We start from the raw sequence: 18,021 nt of genomic DNA, 5'->3' as shown, positions 1-18,021 counted from the left end.
CAGGTCACGCGGGAGCTGCAGGTAGGCCATTTTGGCCGGCAGAGGCACCGTAGGCTAGTCCTTTGATATTTCCAAGCCAGCACCTTGGGCCAGATTTAAGCACTTTGAGCCTTGAGTTTTAGTGGGCCTTGAATTTGATATCCCTGCTTTAAATGAGGAAACCGGATTGTGGGGGCAATAAGCTGGCTCTGTTAAAAATTGCTATTGCTAACATGTTATAAGCCGCCCTGAGTTTAACGAGAAGGGCGGCATAAAAATCAAATGAATGAATGAATGAATGAATGATTGATTGGATGGATGAATGAATGAATGATTGATTGATTGGATGGATGAATGAATGAATGGTCTCTAAGTGATTGTAAGTCAAGGACAGCCTATACTGACATTTTCTACAGTAGGTCTGAAAAACTGGTGGCCCATGGGCCGGATATGTCACGTGAGGCCACGCCCACCCTAGTTCTACAAAGGCAAAAAAAGTTGTGACATGTCAAGAAACATCATGTGACACGATCGACTTTGACACCCGTGCTGTACAGGGATGGCAGCAAAAACAACGAGCAGTCTTGTGGCATCTTAAAAACTAACAAATTTATTATGGCATAAGCTGGCTGTGCCGTCTAGTAAATATTGGGCATTGTATACAGTGCTAGAAAAAAAAGCAGGTTTAACAGAGCTTTGTAAACAAGAATAAGGTGCAGAAAATAGCACCGTTTTTTTCTCTCTCAAGTAACGTAACAGAAGAACGATTGTATAGGAGTAAATGGAAGTACTGAGGTAACCTTGTCAACGTTTGAGAAGGCTTGGTGATCCGTTGTGTTGACAAGAGGAACAATGCAGCAACTCAAGTGTTCTGTGAAGACCAACCTTCTTCAGCGTGGTGCCCTCCGGCTGAGAATTCTGGGAGTTGTGGTCCCAACACATGGGGAGGGAGCACCAAATTTAGGAAGGGCGCTTCGGACTATTATCGGCTACTGCTATTGGAGTCTGCCCCCCCGGGAGACTCCTCCTCGTTTCCAGGCTGGCTTCTCAACGAGGGGGGGGTCTTCTCGGGCTCCAGGGGGATGGGGGGCAAAGGTGCTGGTACAGGACTCGCGCACGTGGAGGTCTCGCGCGTCCCGTGGGCGGGAGTGGAAGTGGGGAGGGAAGGCTGGGGAGCCGAGACGCGGGCGTTTAGCGAGTCGGCAATGTTCTCCAACAGAGTCGTCTGCCGCTCCAGGGCCACCGTGTAGCTCTCCATGCACCTCTGGAAGGCAGCGTCCGAATCGCGCATGGCGGCGGCCATGGTTTGGCTCGAGACCCGGATGCTTTTTGCGATGTGCTTGGCGCACCACACGGCGACCTTGCGGTCGTCAACCCGCCTCTGCGACTCCTTGCTGTCGAGCTCGTAAAGGGCCTCGCGGATGTTCTCACCCGTTTCTCGAGTGGCGTTAATTAGCTCCTTCGCCAGCTGGACTCTCTCTATTTTCCTCTTGTTCCTGAACCGGGCGGTTCGCTGTGCGCTGGTCAGCGGAGCGTCGTCCCCCAGGCCTCTAGCGGGCGGGACGCGGTCGACTGGCGGCCCTACAACACCGTCAAAGCTGGCGTTCAGATCCTTCCGCCCAAGGTTGCTCAAAGGAGGACAGATGATGTCGGAGTTCTCGAGAACTTCTCCCTCCTGTTCCTGAATGAGACTTTCAGCTGAGGAAGAGGAGAGAAAAGAGACCGTCAGGAGTCAGAAAGGAGGCCCTTGTCAACACAAGGCATGCTTTAGCCCTGGAGTCTTCAAACCTGGCAGCTTTGAGACTTGTGGACTTCAACTCCCAGAATTCTCCAGGGGAACTTCTCCTGGGGAATTCTGGGAGTTGAAGTCCACAAGTCTTAAAGCTGCCAAGTTTGAAGACCCCTCTTTATCCCAACTGTAGCACTTAGCAGTAACAATGGCCCTTATACAAGGTAGCCCTCTACTTATGACTACAATGGGCCCAAAATTACATTGAGACTGTTGTTAAGTAAGACACTTAAGCAAATCATGGTGGTTGATAGCTTGGTAACCTGGTTATTAAAGTGAATCTGGATTCTCATTGATTTTGCTTGTCAAAAGGCTGCAATGACCCTGAGACACAGCAACGGTCATAAGTATGAATCAATCACCAAACATCTGACCTTTGACCATATGACCATGGAGGATGCTGGAAGGGTCGTAACTGTGAAATACGGTCATTAAGTCATTTTTTTCTAATGCCATTATAATTTGGAATAATCACTAAACAAATTGAGGATTACCTATATACAGTACTGCTTTTTTACAGCCCTCTCTAAGCAGTTTTCATTTCATTTCATTCATTTATTGGATTTATATGCCGCCCCTCTCCGAAAACTCGGGGCGGCTAACAACAATCATGAACAATGTACAGTAAAAAATCCAATACTAAAAAAAAACTAACTTAAGACCCCTAAATTTGCAGAATCGACATTTTGCCCCAAACAATCTGGGTCCTCCTTTTACCAACCTCAGAAGGATGGAAGGCTGAGTCAGCCTTGAGCCAGTCAGGATCGAACTCCTGGCTTTTGGGCAGTGAGTTAGCCTGCACTACTGTATTCTCACCACTGCCCCCATCATGGCTCAGTAACTGGCACACATTTGCACAGTCCTGCTATCACATGAGTGCATTTAGCACTTAAACTTACCGTGTTTCCCCGAATAATAAGACTCTGTCTTATATTGGCTTTGAACCCTGAAATAAATGCTTGGCTTTACTGCCATGCACTCAAAAGCCTGATTAGGTTTATTATCAGGGGATGTCTACACAGCCCTCTCTAAGCAGTTTACAGAGTCCTTGCAATGCATTGCCCCCAACAATCTGGGTCTTCATTTAACACAGAAAAACATAGAAGATTGATGGCAGGAAAGGACATCACTTGACCAATTTCCCACCTAAAGTTTGAGCTCAATTGTGCTTATAAGTTGTATAACTTGTATTTTCTGAAGTGGGTGCCCAGAGGTGGGTTGCTAAGGTGGAACAATGATGTGTGCTTGCCTCCGTGGCTCTGAGTCCAGCGGAATCCATGCACGGAAGCAAAAAACCCTCACCGAAACACGGGCGCACCTGCGTCTCCGTGTGCAATTTTGCGCATGGAGTAGCATAATAGAAACATAGAAGACTGACGGCAGAAAAAGACCTCATGGTGCATCTAGTCTGCCCTTATACTAGTTCCTGTATTTTATCTTAGGATGGATATATGTTTGTCCCAGGCATGTTTAAATTCAGTTACTGTGGATTTATCTACCACGTCTGCTGGAAGTTTGTTCCAAGGATCGACTACTCTTTCAGTAAAATAATATTTTCTCACGTTGCTTCTGATCTTTGCCCTTGGAAGGCTGAGTCAACTTTGAGAAAGTGGGGATCGAACTGCTGGCAGTGGACAGAATTAGCCACTACAAGCACCGCGCCACCAGAGTTCAACACAAAGAGCAGCGTGTGCAATGCTTGGAATTCTTAGCCTCTTCAACCAGAAAAGATGGCTAAGATGGATGTTTGGGGGGAAAGGAGGAGCAATAAAGTGGAGTTAAATCTGTTCTCTGAAAATATTTGGAAGACAAAGTTGGATCTTCTATGACTTGTGGACTTTAACTCGCAGAATTCCTGAGCCAGTCATGCTAGCTCAGGAATTCTGGGAGTTGAAGTCCACAAACATAGAAACATAGAAGACTGACGGCAGAAAAAGACCTCATGGTCCATCTAGTCTGCCCTTATACTATTTTCTGTATTTTATCTTAGGATGGATATATGTTTATCCCAGGCATGTTTAAATTCAGTTACTGTGGATTTATCTACCACGTCTGCTGGAAGTTTGTTCCAAGGATCTACTACTCTTTCAGTAAAATAATATTTTCTCATGTTGCTTTTGATCTTTCCCCCAACTAACTTCAGATTGTGTCCCCTTGTTCTTGTGTTCACTTTCCTATTAAAAACACTTCCCTCCTGAACCTTATTTAACCCTTTAATATATTTAAATGTTTCGATCATGTCCCCCCTTTTCCTTCTGTCCTCCAGACTATACAGATTGAGTTCATGAAGTCTTTCCTGATACGTTTTATGCTTAAGACCTTCCACCATTCTTGTAGCCCGTCTTTGGACCCGTTCAATTTTGTCAATATCTTTTTGTAGGTGAGGTCTCCAGAACTGAACACAGTATTCCAAATGTGGTCTCACCAGCATTCTATATAGCGGGATCATAATCTCCCACAAGTCATAGAAGAGCCAACTTTGCCTTCCACTGACAATATGAATGTCATTCCAGTCTCAACCTGCGGGGGATAGCTTTGGAGGAAACTGGGGAAGGGCACAGTCAAACCAGGCAGGGCTTTTCAGGATTAGAAAGCCTTGCAGACAGGGGAGTAGCAGGAGAGACAGAGCTCAGGCGAAGAATAAGGACCACCCTTTCCTGATCCTAGAACAGGAAGAGAAGAGAGAAAGTGAGAGCAACGCAGGTTGAGCCGACTACAAGGCAAGAGAGTGCCCTGTCCCCCTTCACAAGGCACACCTGGGGACTGAGATGTAAGGAGGTCCCGGTGGGAGGGGCATTTGTCGGGAACAAGTATTGAATCTGTGGAGCCTCGTGTGCACTTGCTGGCAGCTGGAGATTACTGTGCTCTGTCTTGGGGGGCTTGCCCAGTTGGACTGCATCGCTGAACTGCTGGTCCTGGTTTCTGTTTATGTATCCTGGCTTACTGAACTGCTGGCTCTGGTTACTGTTTATATAACCTGGCTTACTGAACTGCTTGCCCTGGTTACTGTTTATGTAACCTGGCTTACTGAACTGCTGGCCCTGGTTACTGTTTAGATAACATGGCTTACTGAACTGCTGGCCCTGGTTACTGTTTATGTAACCTGGCTTAGTGAACTGCTGGCTCTGGTTACTGTTTATATAACCTGGCTTACTGAACTGCTGGCCCTGGTTACTGTTTAGATAACCTGGCTTACTGAACTGCTGGCCCTGGTTACTGTTTATGTAACCTGGCTTACTGAACTGCTGGCCCTGGTTACTGTTTAGGTAACCTGGCTTACTGAACTGCTGGCCCTGGTTACTGTTTAGATAACCTGGCTTACTGAACTGCTGGCTCTGGTCACTGTTTATATAACCTGGCTTATTGAACTGCTGGCCCTGGTTACTGTTTAGATAACCTGGCTTACTGAACTGCTGGCTCTGGTTTCTCTTTATGTAACCTGGCTTACTGAACTGCTGGCCCTGGTTACTCTTTATGTAACCTGGCTTACTGAACTGCTGGCCCTAGTTACTGTTTAGATAACCTGGCTTACTGAACTGCTGGCTCTGGTTACTGTTTATGTAACCTGGCTTACTGAACTGCTGGCCCTGGTTACCGTTTATGTAACCTGGCTTACTGAACTGCTGGCCCTGGTTACTGTTTAGATAACCTGGCTTACTGAACTGCTGGCCCTGGTTACTGTTTAGATAACCTGGCTTACTGAACTGCTGGCCCTGGTTACTGTTTAGATAACCTGGCTTACTGAACTGCTGGCTCTGGTCACTGTTTATATAACCTGGCTTATTGAACTGCTGGCCCTGGTTACTGTTTAGATAACCTGGCTTAGTGAACTGCTGGTTCTGGTTACTGTTTATGTAACCTGGCTTACTGAACTGCTGGCCCTGGTTACTGTTTAGATAACCTGGCTTACTCAACTACTGGCTCTGTTCACTGTTTATGTAACTTGGCTTACTGAACTGCTCCCTCTGGTTACTGTTTATGTATCCTGGCTTACTGAACTGCTGGCTCTGGTTACTGTTTATGTAACCTGGCTTACTGAACTGCTGGCTCTGTTCACTGTTTATGTAACCTGGCTTACTGAACTGCTCCCTCTGGTTACTGTTTATGTATCCTGGCTTACTGAACTGCTGGCCCTGGTTACTGTTTAGATAACCTGGCTTACTGAACTGCTGGCCCTGGTTACTGTTTAGATAACCTGGCTTAGTGAACTGCTGGCTCTGGTTACTGTTTATATAATCTGGCTTACTGAACTGCTGGCCCTGGTTACTGTTTAGATAACCTGGCTTACTGAACTGCTGGCCCTGGTTACTGTTTATGTAACCTGGCTTACTGAACTGCTCCCTCTGGTTACTGTTTATGTATCCTGGCTTACTGAACTGCTGGCTCTGGTTACTGTTTATGTAACCTGGCTTACTGAACTGCTGGCCCTGGTTACTGTTTAGATAACCTGGCTTACTGAACTGCTGGCTCTGTTCACTGTTTATGTAACCTGGCTTACTGAACTGCTCCCTCTGGTTACTGTTTATGTATCCTGGCTTACTGAACTGCTGGCTCTGGTTACTGTTTAGATAACCTGGCTTACTGAACTGCTGGCTCTGTTCACTGTTTATGTAACCTGGCTTACTGAACTGCTGGCTCTGGTTACTGTTTATGTATCCTGGCTTACTGAACTGCTGGCTCTGGTTACTGTTTAGATAACCTGGCTTACTGAACTGCTGGCTCTGGTTACAGTTTATATAACCTGGCTTACTGAACTGCTTGCCCTGGTTACTGTTTATGTAACCTGGCTTACTGAACTGCTGGCCCTGGTTACTGTTTATATAACCTGGCTTACTGAACTGCTGGCCCTGGTTACTGTTTAGATAACATGGCTTACTGAACTGCTGGCCCTGGTTACTGTTTATGTAACCTGGCTTACTGAACTGCTGGCTCTGGTTACTGTTTATATAACTTGGCTTACTGAACTGCTGGCCCTGGTTACTGTTTAGATAACCTGGCTTACTGAACTGCTGGCCCTGGTTACTGTTTATGTAACCTGGCTTACTGAACTGCTCCCTCTGGTTACTGTTTATGTATCCTGGCTTACTGAACTGCTGGCTCTGGTTACTGTTTATGTAACCTGGCTTACTGAACTGCTGGCCCTGGTTACTGTTTAGATAACCTGGCTTACTGAACTGCTGGCTCTGTTCACTGTTTATGTAACCTGGCTTACTGAACTGCTCCCTCTGGTTACTGTTTATGTATCCTGGCTTACTGAACTGCTGGCTCTGGTTACTGTTTAGATAACCTGGCTTACTGAACTGCTGGCTCTGTTCACTGTTTATGTAACCTGGCTTACTGAACTGCTGGCTCTGGTCACTGTTTATATAACCTGGCTTATTGAACTGCTGGCCCTGGTTACTGTTTAGATAACCTGGCTCAGTGAATTGCTGGCTCTGGTTACTGTTTATGTAACCTGGCTTACTGAACTGCTGGCCCTGGTTACTGTTTAGATAACCTGGCTTACTGAACTGCTGGCTCTGTTCACTGTTTATGTAACCTGGCTTACTGAACTGCTCCCCCTGGTTACTGTTTATGTATCCTGGCTTACTGAACTGCTGGCTCTGGTTACTGTTTAGATAACCTGGCTTACTGAACTGCTGGCCCTGGTTACTGTTTAGATAACCTGGCTTACTGAACTGCTGGCTCTGGTTACTGTTTAGATAACCTGGCTTGCTGAACTGCTGGCCCTGGTTACTGTTTATGTAACCTGGCTTACTGAACTGCTGGCCCTGGTTACTGTTTAGATAACCTGGCTTACTGAACTGCTGGCCCTGGTTACTGTTTAGATAACCTGGCTTACTGAATTGCTGGCCCTGGTTACTGTTTAGATAACCTGGCTTACTGAACTGCTGGCTCTGGTTACTGTTTATGTAACCTGGCTTACTGAACTGCTGGCCCTGGTTACTGTTTAGATAACCTGGCTTACTGAACTGCTGGCTCTGTTCACTGTTTATGTAACCTGGCTTACTGAACTGCTCCCTCTGGTTACTGTTTATGTATCCTGGCTTACTGAACTGCTGGCTCTGGTTACTGTTTATGTAACCTGGCTTACTGAACTGCTGGCCCTGGTTACTGTTTAGATAACCTGGCTTACTGAACTGCTGGCTCTGTTCACTGTTTATGTAACCTGGCTTACTGAACTGCTGGCTCTGGTTACTGTTTATGTATCCTGGCTTACTGAACTGCTGGCTCTGGTTACTGTTTAGATAACCTGGCTTACTGAACTGCTGGCTCTGGTTACTGTTTAGATAACCTGGATTACTGAACTGCTTGCCCTGGTTACTGTTTAGATAACCTGGCTTACTGAACTGCTGGCTCTGTTCACTGTTTAGATAACCTGGCTTACTGAACTGCTGGCCCTGGTTACTGTTTAGATAACCTGGCTTCCTGGACTACTCCCAGCCAGAGGCTGCTGAAGGTGCCTGTAAGAGCTTTGCTGCAGGACTTGTGGCAAACATGAGGATGTTTGGGGGAAAGTAGGAGCAATAAAGTGGAGTTAAATCTGTTCTCTGAAAATATTTGGAAGACAAAGTTGGCTCTTCTATGACTTGTGGACTTTAACTCCCAGAATTCCTGAGCCAGTCATGCTAGCTCAGGAATTCTGGGAGTTGAAGTCCACAAGTCATAGAAGAGCCAACTTTGCCTTCCACTGCCCTGGGTCATCACAATAAATCTGGGTTGGAAAATCTGTGGCTGGCATTGAAGCCATGTTTGCATTAGAGCAGGGTCCCCAACTTCTGGTTGGTGGACTGGCACTGGTCCATGGCATGACAGAAAGTGGTCCACGCAGAAAGAGGTGGCACGGCCAACGGCGTGGCAACATGACGGAATTCTTCGGGGCTCCCAAAGAAACATCGAATCCCAGCTGATTCGGGGCCTTTATTGACCTAAACCGTTCTGGAGGAACAGTGGATAAAGAGACACGAGCCAACACAAAGAGGGAGCAGAAATTAGCAACTAATTGGCCACCAGGAGTACTGCAAAGAGTGGCGGTGGTGACTGGAGATTATAATATTTAAAGCAGGGGTCCCCAACCACCGGGCCGCGGACCAGTACCGGGCCGCGGGGCATGTTGCACCGGTCCGTGGAGTCAGCAGCTGCCGGCCCTCATGCCGCCACCCCCTCTCTCCAGCGCTTCGCCTCCCGCCGGGCAAGAGGCCTCGGGAGGCAGGTTCTGCCGGCCACAGGACGATGGATGGGACAGAGGGGCGGGAAGGACCGAGAGGTTCAAGCCTCTTTTGGCTTCTGCCGCGGGGCGCTTTTGCGTTGTTGGCTGGGGGGAGGCAGGAGGGCCAGCCTGACCCCCCTCTCTCCAGCGCTTAGCTCCCGCTGGGCAAGAGGGCTTGGGAGGCAGGTTCTGCCGGCCACAGGATGATGGCGGGAAAGAGGGGCGGGGAGGACCAGCACCCCCATGCTTAATCCCGCCCCCAACCACGCCCCTTTCCGCCCCCACTGGGCCATAGAAAAATTGTCTTGCTGAAACTGGTCCCTGGTGGAAAAAACGTTGGGGACCACTGATTTAAAGCACAAAAGGATTGTGATTGTTACAATTAAAAAAGAGATTAAAGAGTAAGAATTTTAAATTTAGATTTAAAGTACAGTGATACTTCGTCTTACAAACGCCTCATCATACAAACTTTTCGAAATACAAACCCGGGGTTTAAGATTTTTTTGCCTCATCTTACAAACTATTTTCACCTTACAAACCCACCACCACTGCTGGGATGCCCCGCCTCCAGAATTCCGTTGCCAGCAAAGTACCCGTTTTTGCGCTGCTGGGATTCCTCTGATTCCTCCATGGGAAACCCCACCTCCAGACTTCCGTGTTTTTGTGATGTTGCAGGGAAATCCCAGCAGCGCAAAAATGGGCGCTTCGCTGGCAACAGAAGTCCAGAGGTGGGGTTTCCCATGGAGGGGAGCCTCAGGGGAATCCCAACAGTGCAAAAACAGGCGCTTCAGCTGGCAAAAGGGGTGAATTTTGGGCTTGCACGCATTAATCGCTTTTCCATTGATTCCTATGGGAAACATTGATTCATCTTACAAACTTTTCACCTTAAGAACCTTGTCCCGGAACCAATTAAGTTTGTAAGACAAGGTATCACTGTATTTTGAGAAGTTTTAGCAGAAAGCTGATCTATGTCTATGAGGAATTTGAGGGTGCCATCTGCTGGTGGAGAGAGAACATTATAATAATTTAGTGGAAGACAAAGGAAGAAAAAAGAAAAAAAAAAGGAAAAATAACATGCAGCTGTGGATTGACCTTGCTTACAGAAAAATATTTTGGAAACTGTGAAAACCTTCAAGGAGTGTTTGTTTTAAACCATAGAATTTGGTCTTGACTTTAATGTTGGTGGAAAATAACCAAGATTTGACTTGGAAAGGAGCAGAATAAAACTGGACATTTGGATACTAGAAAATGAAAATTTAAAAAGACATGAATATAGACATGAAATTTGAATCAAGGAAGTTATAATAGTAAAACCCTAGAGACAGTAAGATGGATAAAAATTGAACTGTGGATATATGAAGAATTGAGGGAGATCTCAAAAACTATATGTGAAAGTTTAAAGGTGATGAGAAACTAGAAGTGATATTGGATGATACAAAATATGTAGAAAGTATAGCGTTGGAGAACCAAGAAAAAACATAAGACAAAAAAAATAGAAACCCTAAAACAGATAATTTCATTGAGATTTACACAGGTATTATTTATTATTATTATTATTATTATTATTATTATTATTATTATTATTAATTGGATTTGTATGCCGCCCCCTCCGCAGACTCGGTATAGACAGGGGAAACTACATATTGTAAAAAAATCAACTAAGAAGTAAAGGGGGTAATAATGGAAAGACCTTAAGAGGTTGAAGGAGACTTACGGTAATCAAATAATATACAGTGGTACCTCAAGATACGAACCCCTCGTCTTACGAACAATTCGTGATACGAACCCGGGGTTCAGAAAAAATTTGCCTCTTCTTACGAACTTTTTTCAAGTTACGAACGCCAAACCCGAACTTCCGGGTTCGGCATTGGGAGGCTCCTGGGAAGCCCCCGGGCTGTTTTAAAAGGTGACCGCCGGGCTGGGGGGCTTCCCAGCAACCTCCCGAATCCCGAACTTTTGCCGAACTTCCAGGTTCGGGGTTCGGGGGGGTGCTGGGAAGCCCCCCAGCCCGGCGGTCACCTTTTAAAACAGCCGGGCGGCTTCTCAGGAGCCTCCCAACGCCGAACGCGGAAGTTCGGGTTTGGCGTTTGGCTTCCGGAGGCTCCTGGGAAGCCCCCCGGCTGTTTTAAAAGGTCACAGCCAGGCTGGGGCGCTTGCCAGCAGCCCCGACTCCCTGCCGCTCGCCCATGGCCGGCAGAAGATCGCTCTTGCCCGGCTTCCGCGCGAGGCATCAGGTCAGCATTCTGTGGGGCGGGCGGCGGGGAAGCCGGCGGCTGTGGCAGCTGCTGCAGGAGGCTTTCCCCCCTCCTCGTCCGCCGCCCGCCCGCCCAGAATGCTGACCTGATGCCTCGCGGGGAAGCCGGGCAAGAGCGATCTTCTGCCGGCCATGGGCGAGCTACAATAAGCTTCCACGCCCTCGCCCGTGCCTGGCGGGAGGTGAAGAGTGCTTTGCCCAGTGCAAAGTTGACAGCAAGCAGCTCCGCAGTCCCCAAAGGAGGCTTAACCCCGCCCCTCTGTCCCACCCCTCGCCCGTATCCGGCATAACTTCCTCCTGCCTATCCCCGCTCTTCTGCCGGCCACGGGCGAGGGGTGGGACAGAGGGGTGGGGTTAAGCCTCCTTTCGGGACTGCGGAGCTGCTTGCTGTCAACTTTGCACTGGGCAAAGCACTCTTCAGCTCCCGCCAGGCACGGGCGAAAGGCGAGGAAGCCTATTGTAGCAGCTGCCACAGCGGAGACATTTGGGGTTTTGGCTGGGGGGGGGAGGGGAAGGCAGGAGGTCCGGCCCTTCATTTGCCCTCCCAGCAAAAGACAAAGCCGCACAGCTCCGCATCGCCGAAGGAGGCTTAACCCCACCCCTCTGTCCCACCCCTCGGCCGTGGCCGGCAGAAGAGCGGGGATAGGCAGGAGGAAGTTATGCCGGATACGGCCGAGGGGTGGGACAGAGTGGTGGGGTTAAGCCTCCTTCGGCGATGCGGAGCTGCGCGGCTTTGCCTTTTGCTGGGAGGGCAAATGAAGGGCCGGACCTCCTGCCTTCCCCTCCCTCCCCAGCCAAAACCCCAAATGTCTCCGCTGTGGCAGCTGCAACAATAGGCTTCCTCGCCTTTCGCCTGTTTCAGCTTTCCATCCATCCACGTCACTTCGCCGCTAAATCGTATGGCAGCAAACAATCTTTGGGGTTTTCGCTGGGGGGAGAAGTAGGACCTTCCTAACTTCCTCCCCCCCCCCAGCGAAAACCCCAAAGATTGTTTGCTGCCACACGATTTAGCGGCGAAGTGACGTGAAGGGATGGAAAGCTGAAACCGGGCTGTTTCAGCTTTCCATCCATCCACGTCACTTTGCTGCTAAATCGTATGGCAGCAAACAATCTTTGGGGTTTTCGCTGGGGGGAGAAGTAGGACCTTCCTAACTTCCTCCCCCCCCCCAGCGAAAACCCCAAAGATTGTTTGCTGCCACACGATTTAGCGGCGAAGTGACGTGAAGGGATGGAAAGCTGAAACCGGGCTGTTTAAGCTTTCCATCCATCCACGTCACTTTGCTGCTAAATCGTATGGCAGCAAACAATCTTTGGGGTTTTCGCTGGGGGGAGAAGTAGGACCTTCCTAACTTCCTCCCCCCCCAGCGAAAACCCCAAAGATTGTTTGCTGCCACACGATTTAGCGGCGAAGTGACGTGAAGGGATGGAAAGCTGAAACCGGGCTGTTTAAGCTTTCCATCCATCCACGTCACTTTGCTGCTAAATCGTATGGCAGCAAACAATCTTTGGGGTTTTCGCTGGGGGGAGAAGTAGGACCTTCCTAACTTCCTCCCCCCCCCAGCGAAAACCCCAACGATTGTTTGCTGCCACACGATTTAGCGGCGAAGTGACGTGAAGGGATGGAAAGCTGAAACCGGGCTGTTTAAGCTTTCCATCCATCCACGTCACTTTGCTGCTAAATCGTATGGCAGCAAACAATCTTTGGGGTTTTCGCTGGGGGGAGAAGTAGGACCTTCCTAACTTCCTCCCCCCCCCCAGCGAAAAACCCCAAAGATTGTTTGCTGCCACACGATTTAGCGGCGAAGTGACGTGAAGGGATGGAAAGCTGAAACCGGGCTGTTTAAGCTTTCCATCCATCCACGTCACTTTGCTGCTAAATCGTATGGCAGCAAACAATCTTTGGGGTTTTCGCTGGGGGGAGAAGTAGGACCTTCCTAACTTCCTCCCCCCCCCAGCGAAAACCCCAAAGATTGTTTGCTGCCACACGATTTAGCGGCGAAGTGACGTGAAGGGATGGAAAGCTGAAACCGGGCTGTTTAAGCTTTCCATCCATCCACGTCACTTTGCTGCTAAATCGTATGGCAGCAAACAATCTTTGGGGTTTTCGCTGGGGGGGAGAAGTAGGACCTTCCTAACTTCCTCCCCCCCCCCCAGCGAAAACCCCAAAGATTGTTTGCTGCCACACGATTTAGCGGCGAAGTGACGTGAAGGGATGGAAAGCTGAAACCGGGCTGTTTCAGCTTTCCATCCATCCACGTCACTTTGCTGCTAAATCGTATGGCAGCAAACAATCTTTGGGGTTTTCGCTGGGGGGAGAAGTAGGACCTTCCTAACTTCCTCCCCCCCCCCCCAGCGAAAACCCCAAAGATTGTTTGCTGCCACACGATTTAGCGGCGAAGTGACGTGAAGGGATGGAAAGCTGAAACCGGGCTGTTTCAGCTTTCCATCCATCCACGTCACTTTGCTGCTAAATCGTATGGCAGCAAACAATCTTTGGGGTTTTCGCTGGGGGGAGAGGTAGGACCTTCCTAACTTCCTCCCCCCCCAGCGAAAACCCCAAAGAGAGAGGCATTCGCTTTCCTCCCGCCGGCCCCTCAATCGGGCCGGTAGGGAACAGAATGGAACCAGCCCAGAAGCAATAGACGCAGGATCGGGCCGGCAGCAGGCGCAGGGCGAGGCAGCAGGTCTGCATCCTGGGCAGGCGGGCGGGCGGCGGGCGAGGAGGCGCGGCCGAGCGGCGACAGCGGCGGTTCTCCTCACTTCGGAGAGCTTCCTGGGCATGAAAACGCGCGAATCCAACAAGAACGAAAGCCAGGAAGCTCTCCCTGGCGGAGACCGCCGGCCCCTCAATCGGGCCGCCGTGACGGGGACCACTGGCCTGCCTAGCGGGCTGGGAGGGAGGTGGAATACGGGAGGAGGAGGAAGAGGAGGAGGAGGGAGGAAGGAGAGAGAGAGAGAGGGAAGCCGCCCGGCTGTTTTTAAAGGTGACAGCCGGGCGGCAGCGTTTTTTTGCGGTTGTTTTTTTTTTTGTTGCACGGATTAATTGACTTTACATTGTTTCCTATGGGAAACAATGTTTCGTCTTACGAACCTTTCGTGTTACGAACCTTTCCCTGGAACCAATTAAGTTCGTATCTTGAGGTTCCACTGTACTTAAAAGGTAACAAAAGAATTAAAAAGAAAGTATAGATACAGAAATAACGGGAAAGAAAGAAACCAACAGAAGGGAGAAAAAAAAGAGGAAGTTATAAGAGATGGAATTTTTCAGAGACCAAATAAAAAGGGTTGAAGAGACATTCTAGTTGTTTTCAATTAAGAGTGGCATATAAGGTCATAATGTTTAGAAATAAAGTGAAATAGATGCTAAAATTAAGAAGAAAAATATATAAATGTGAAAGATGAAAACTAGTAATATGAGTTACTTTTTAATGATGATTTAGTCCTTGGAAAGGGGTGGCATATAAATCCAATAAATAAATAAATTTAAGATGTGATAAACAACACAGATATTAGAAAAACTAAACGTATTAATGCTATTAATTGTGTTTAAATAATTATCTTAAATGGTTTTTACATAAACTATATAGTGTATACTATTTGTTTGTTTGTTTGTTTAGATTTAGAGGTCACCTTTCTCCTTGTGGACTCAGGGTGGCAGATGTAGAAGGTTTCTATCAGTGGTTAACGTAGTAAGAGATGAGAATTTAAGGGCTTCTAGTGATATCGGAGAGGGGCGGCATACAAATCTAATAAAATAAATAAATAAATAAATAAATAATAATAATAATTATTATTATTTAGGGGTAGTGATTTCTGACAGTCTCAAAATGGGTGAGCAGTGTGGTCGGGCAGTAGGAAAAGAAGTAGGATGCTTGGCTGCATAGCTAGAGGTATAACAAGCAGGAAGAGGGAGATTGTGATCCCGCTATATAAAGTGCTGGTGAGACCCCATTTGGAATACTGTGTGTTCAGTTCTGGAGACCTCACCTACAAAAAGATATTGACAATAATAATTAAATGAGCAAAGATAAAAGATAAGGGAAAGAAAAATTATGGTTGAAATTAAAAGAAGAGACCGGGGCAACATCTTGTTCACAATAAAGTTCTGAAGAAGAGGAGAAGGAAGATAAAAAAGTAAAATAAAAGTAAAGTAACATTTTAAAAAAGTGAAATCAAATCAAATTAAATTAAACTGAAAGAAATAAGGGTGATAAATATCATCAATGCAATTTATAATATTAAATCTGTTTGTTTTTAATAATATATTGAGAAATAAATTGTAGATGGTAAATAACTGAAAGTAACATTGGGAAGAATGGAAGAGTGAGGGGATTGGAGAAAAGTAGGGGAGAAGAGAGGAGAAAGGCTGAAAAAAGAAGAGAGGATGAAGGAAGAAGGAGTGAAAGAAAGAGAAGAGATGGAAATGGTGAAGGAGAGAAAGGAGACGGAGAGGGGAAGAGGGATGTAGGAAGGGAGGAGAGGAAAGAAGGGTGGTTTTGATTGTAAATCTGGGGGAAATATGATAAATATGAGAAAGTAAAGAGAAAAATAATTCTTTTTTGGTTGATTTGACAGCTGCATGGTTAATATTAAAATGGAAGATGTTAAAAAGGTTAAAAATGTTATCAAATGAATATAATTAAAATTGAAAGTATAATACCGATGTATGTATTAATAAGCACTCTGACAACACATTGTTTAAATTGAAAATGGAATTTTTGGTCGGGCTGTAGGAAAAGCAAGTAGGATGCTTGGCTGCAAAGCTAGAGGTATAACAAGCAGGAAGAGGGAGATTGTGATCCCCTTATATACAGCGCTGGTGAGACCACATTTGGAATACTGTGTTCAGTTCTGGAGACCTCACCTACAAAGATATTGACAAAATTGAACGGGTCCAAAGACGGGCTACAAGAATGGTGGAAGGTCTTAAGCATAAAACGTACCAGGAAAGACTTAATGAACTCAATCTGTATAGTCTGGAGGACAGAAGGAAAAGGGGGGGACATGATCGACACATTTAAATATGTCAAAGGGTTAAATAAGGTTCAGGAGGGAAGTGTTTTTAATAGGAAAGTGAACACAAGAACAAGGGGACACAATCTGAAGTTAGTTGAGAGAAAGATCAAAGGAACATGAGAAAATATTATTTTACTGAAAGAGTAGTAGATGTTTGGAACAAACTTCCAGCAGACGTGGTTGGTAAATCCACAGTAACTGAATTTAAACATGCCTGGGATAAACATACAGTGGAACCCCGACATAAGAGCTGCTCTACTTAAGAGCAACTCGAGATAAGAGCTGGGAGGGGAGAGATATTTTTGTTCTACTTACAAGCCCAAATTCGAGATACAAGCGCCAAGGAGCTGTCTCCTGAAGCCAAACGCTAACTTCCGGTTTCGGCTTCAGGAGACAGCTGCGAAGCGGCGCGCGTGTTTTAAAAGGTTGCAGCCGGCCTGGGGGGCTCGGGGGGGGGGGGGCTTGCAGCTTTCTTTCTTGCTCTTTTTCTTTCTCTCTTTTACCTTCCCTTCCTCTATTTCTTCTTTTCTTTCTCCTTCCCACCTTCTTCCCTCCCTCCCTCCCTTCACTCATTCCTCTCTTACTCTCCCCTTTCATAAGTTTCCTTGCTTCCTTCCTCTGTTCCTGTCCCTTCCCCCTTTCTTTCTTTCTTTCTTTCTTTCTTGCTCTTTTTCTTTCTCTCTTTTACCTTCCCTTCCTCTATTTCTTCTTTTCTTTCTCCTTCCCACCTTCTTCCCTCCCTCCCTCCCTTCACTCATTCCTCTCTTACTCTCCCCTTTCATAAGTTTCCTTGCTTCCTTCCTCTGTTCCTGTCCCTTCCCTCTTTCCTTCCTTCCTTCCCACCCTCCGTCCATTCATTCACCCATTCCTCTCTTGATCGCTTAAAGCCGGTCCCTGGTGCAAAAAGGGTTGGGGACCTCTGTCCTACACGATTGGGTGGCAGAGAAGTTGAACATATGTAAATTTAAAAGTTTAAGAAAGTTTACAAGTTAAGTGAAAGAAACTTCATTATTCATTTATATGTACATGTACATTTCTTCATTAAAAACATGTCTTTCTGCATAATTTAGACTAACTTTGTGAGTTTTTTGAGGGCTGGAACCAATTAAAATTATTTACATTAATTCCTATGGGGAAAAGTCGTTCGAGATAAGAGCTGCTCGACTTAAGAGCCCAGGTCCGGAACGAATTAAACTCGTATCTCGAGGTACCACTGTATATCCATCCTAAGATATAGTATAAATAGTATAAGGGCAGACTAGATGCACCATGAGGTCTTTTTCTGCCATCAGTCTTCTATGTTTCTATTATGCTACTCCATGCGCAAAATTGCACACGGAGACGCAGGTGCGCCCGTGTTTCGGTGAGGGTTTTTTGCTTCCGTGCATGGATTCCGCTGGACTCAGAGCCACGGAGGCGAGCACACATCATTGTTCCACCTTAGCAACCCACCTCTGGGCACCCACTTCAGAAAATACAAGTTATACAACTTATAAGCACAATTGAGCTCAAACTTTAGGTGGGAAATTGGTCAAGTGATGTTTTGCCCCAATTTACAATTTTTTCTTGCCACATCTGTTTAACCGAATCACTGGATTGTTAAATTAGTAGCACGGTTCTGAAATGAATCTGGTTTCCCCATTGACTTTTGGTCGTCAGAAGGTTGCAAAAGGGGACCAGGTGGCTCTGCAAGCGTCATAAATGTGGGTCAGTTTGCCAAACGTCTGAAGATAAATCCCGCGACCAAGGGGATGCTGCACTGGCCCTTAAGTG

General features: G+C 46.9%; 1 protein-coding gene across 1 annotated transcript in view; it reads right to left on the bottom strand.

Moving 5' to 3' along the window:
* Positions 1-568: 568 nt before the first annotated feature.
* LOC139163103 (uncharacterized) overlaps positions 569-18,021 on the bottom strand; it is a 44,320-nt gene continuing 26,867 nt past the window's right edge. Inside the window, exon 5 of the mRNA XM_070744050.1 lies at positions 569-1,677. Coding sequence (XP_070600151.1) covers positions 962-1,677 — 716 coding nt within the window. The 3' untranslated portion in view covers positions 569-961. The remainder of the gene's footprint in view (positions 1,678-18,021) is intronic.

This window comes from Erythrolamprus reginae, chromosome 2 (genome assembly GCF_031021105.1).
Source record: "Erythrolamprus reginae isolate rEryReg1 chromosome 2, rEryReg1.hap1, whole genome shotgun sequence".
NCBI classification, from domain to species: domain Eukaryota; kingdom Metazoa; phylum Chordata; class Lepidosauria; order Squamata; family Dipsadidae; genus Erythrolamprus; species Erythrolamprus reginae.
Note: the sequence above shows the minus strand (reverse complement) of the source record. Positions and strands in the feature narration are given on the sequence as shown.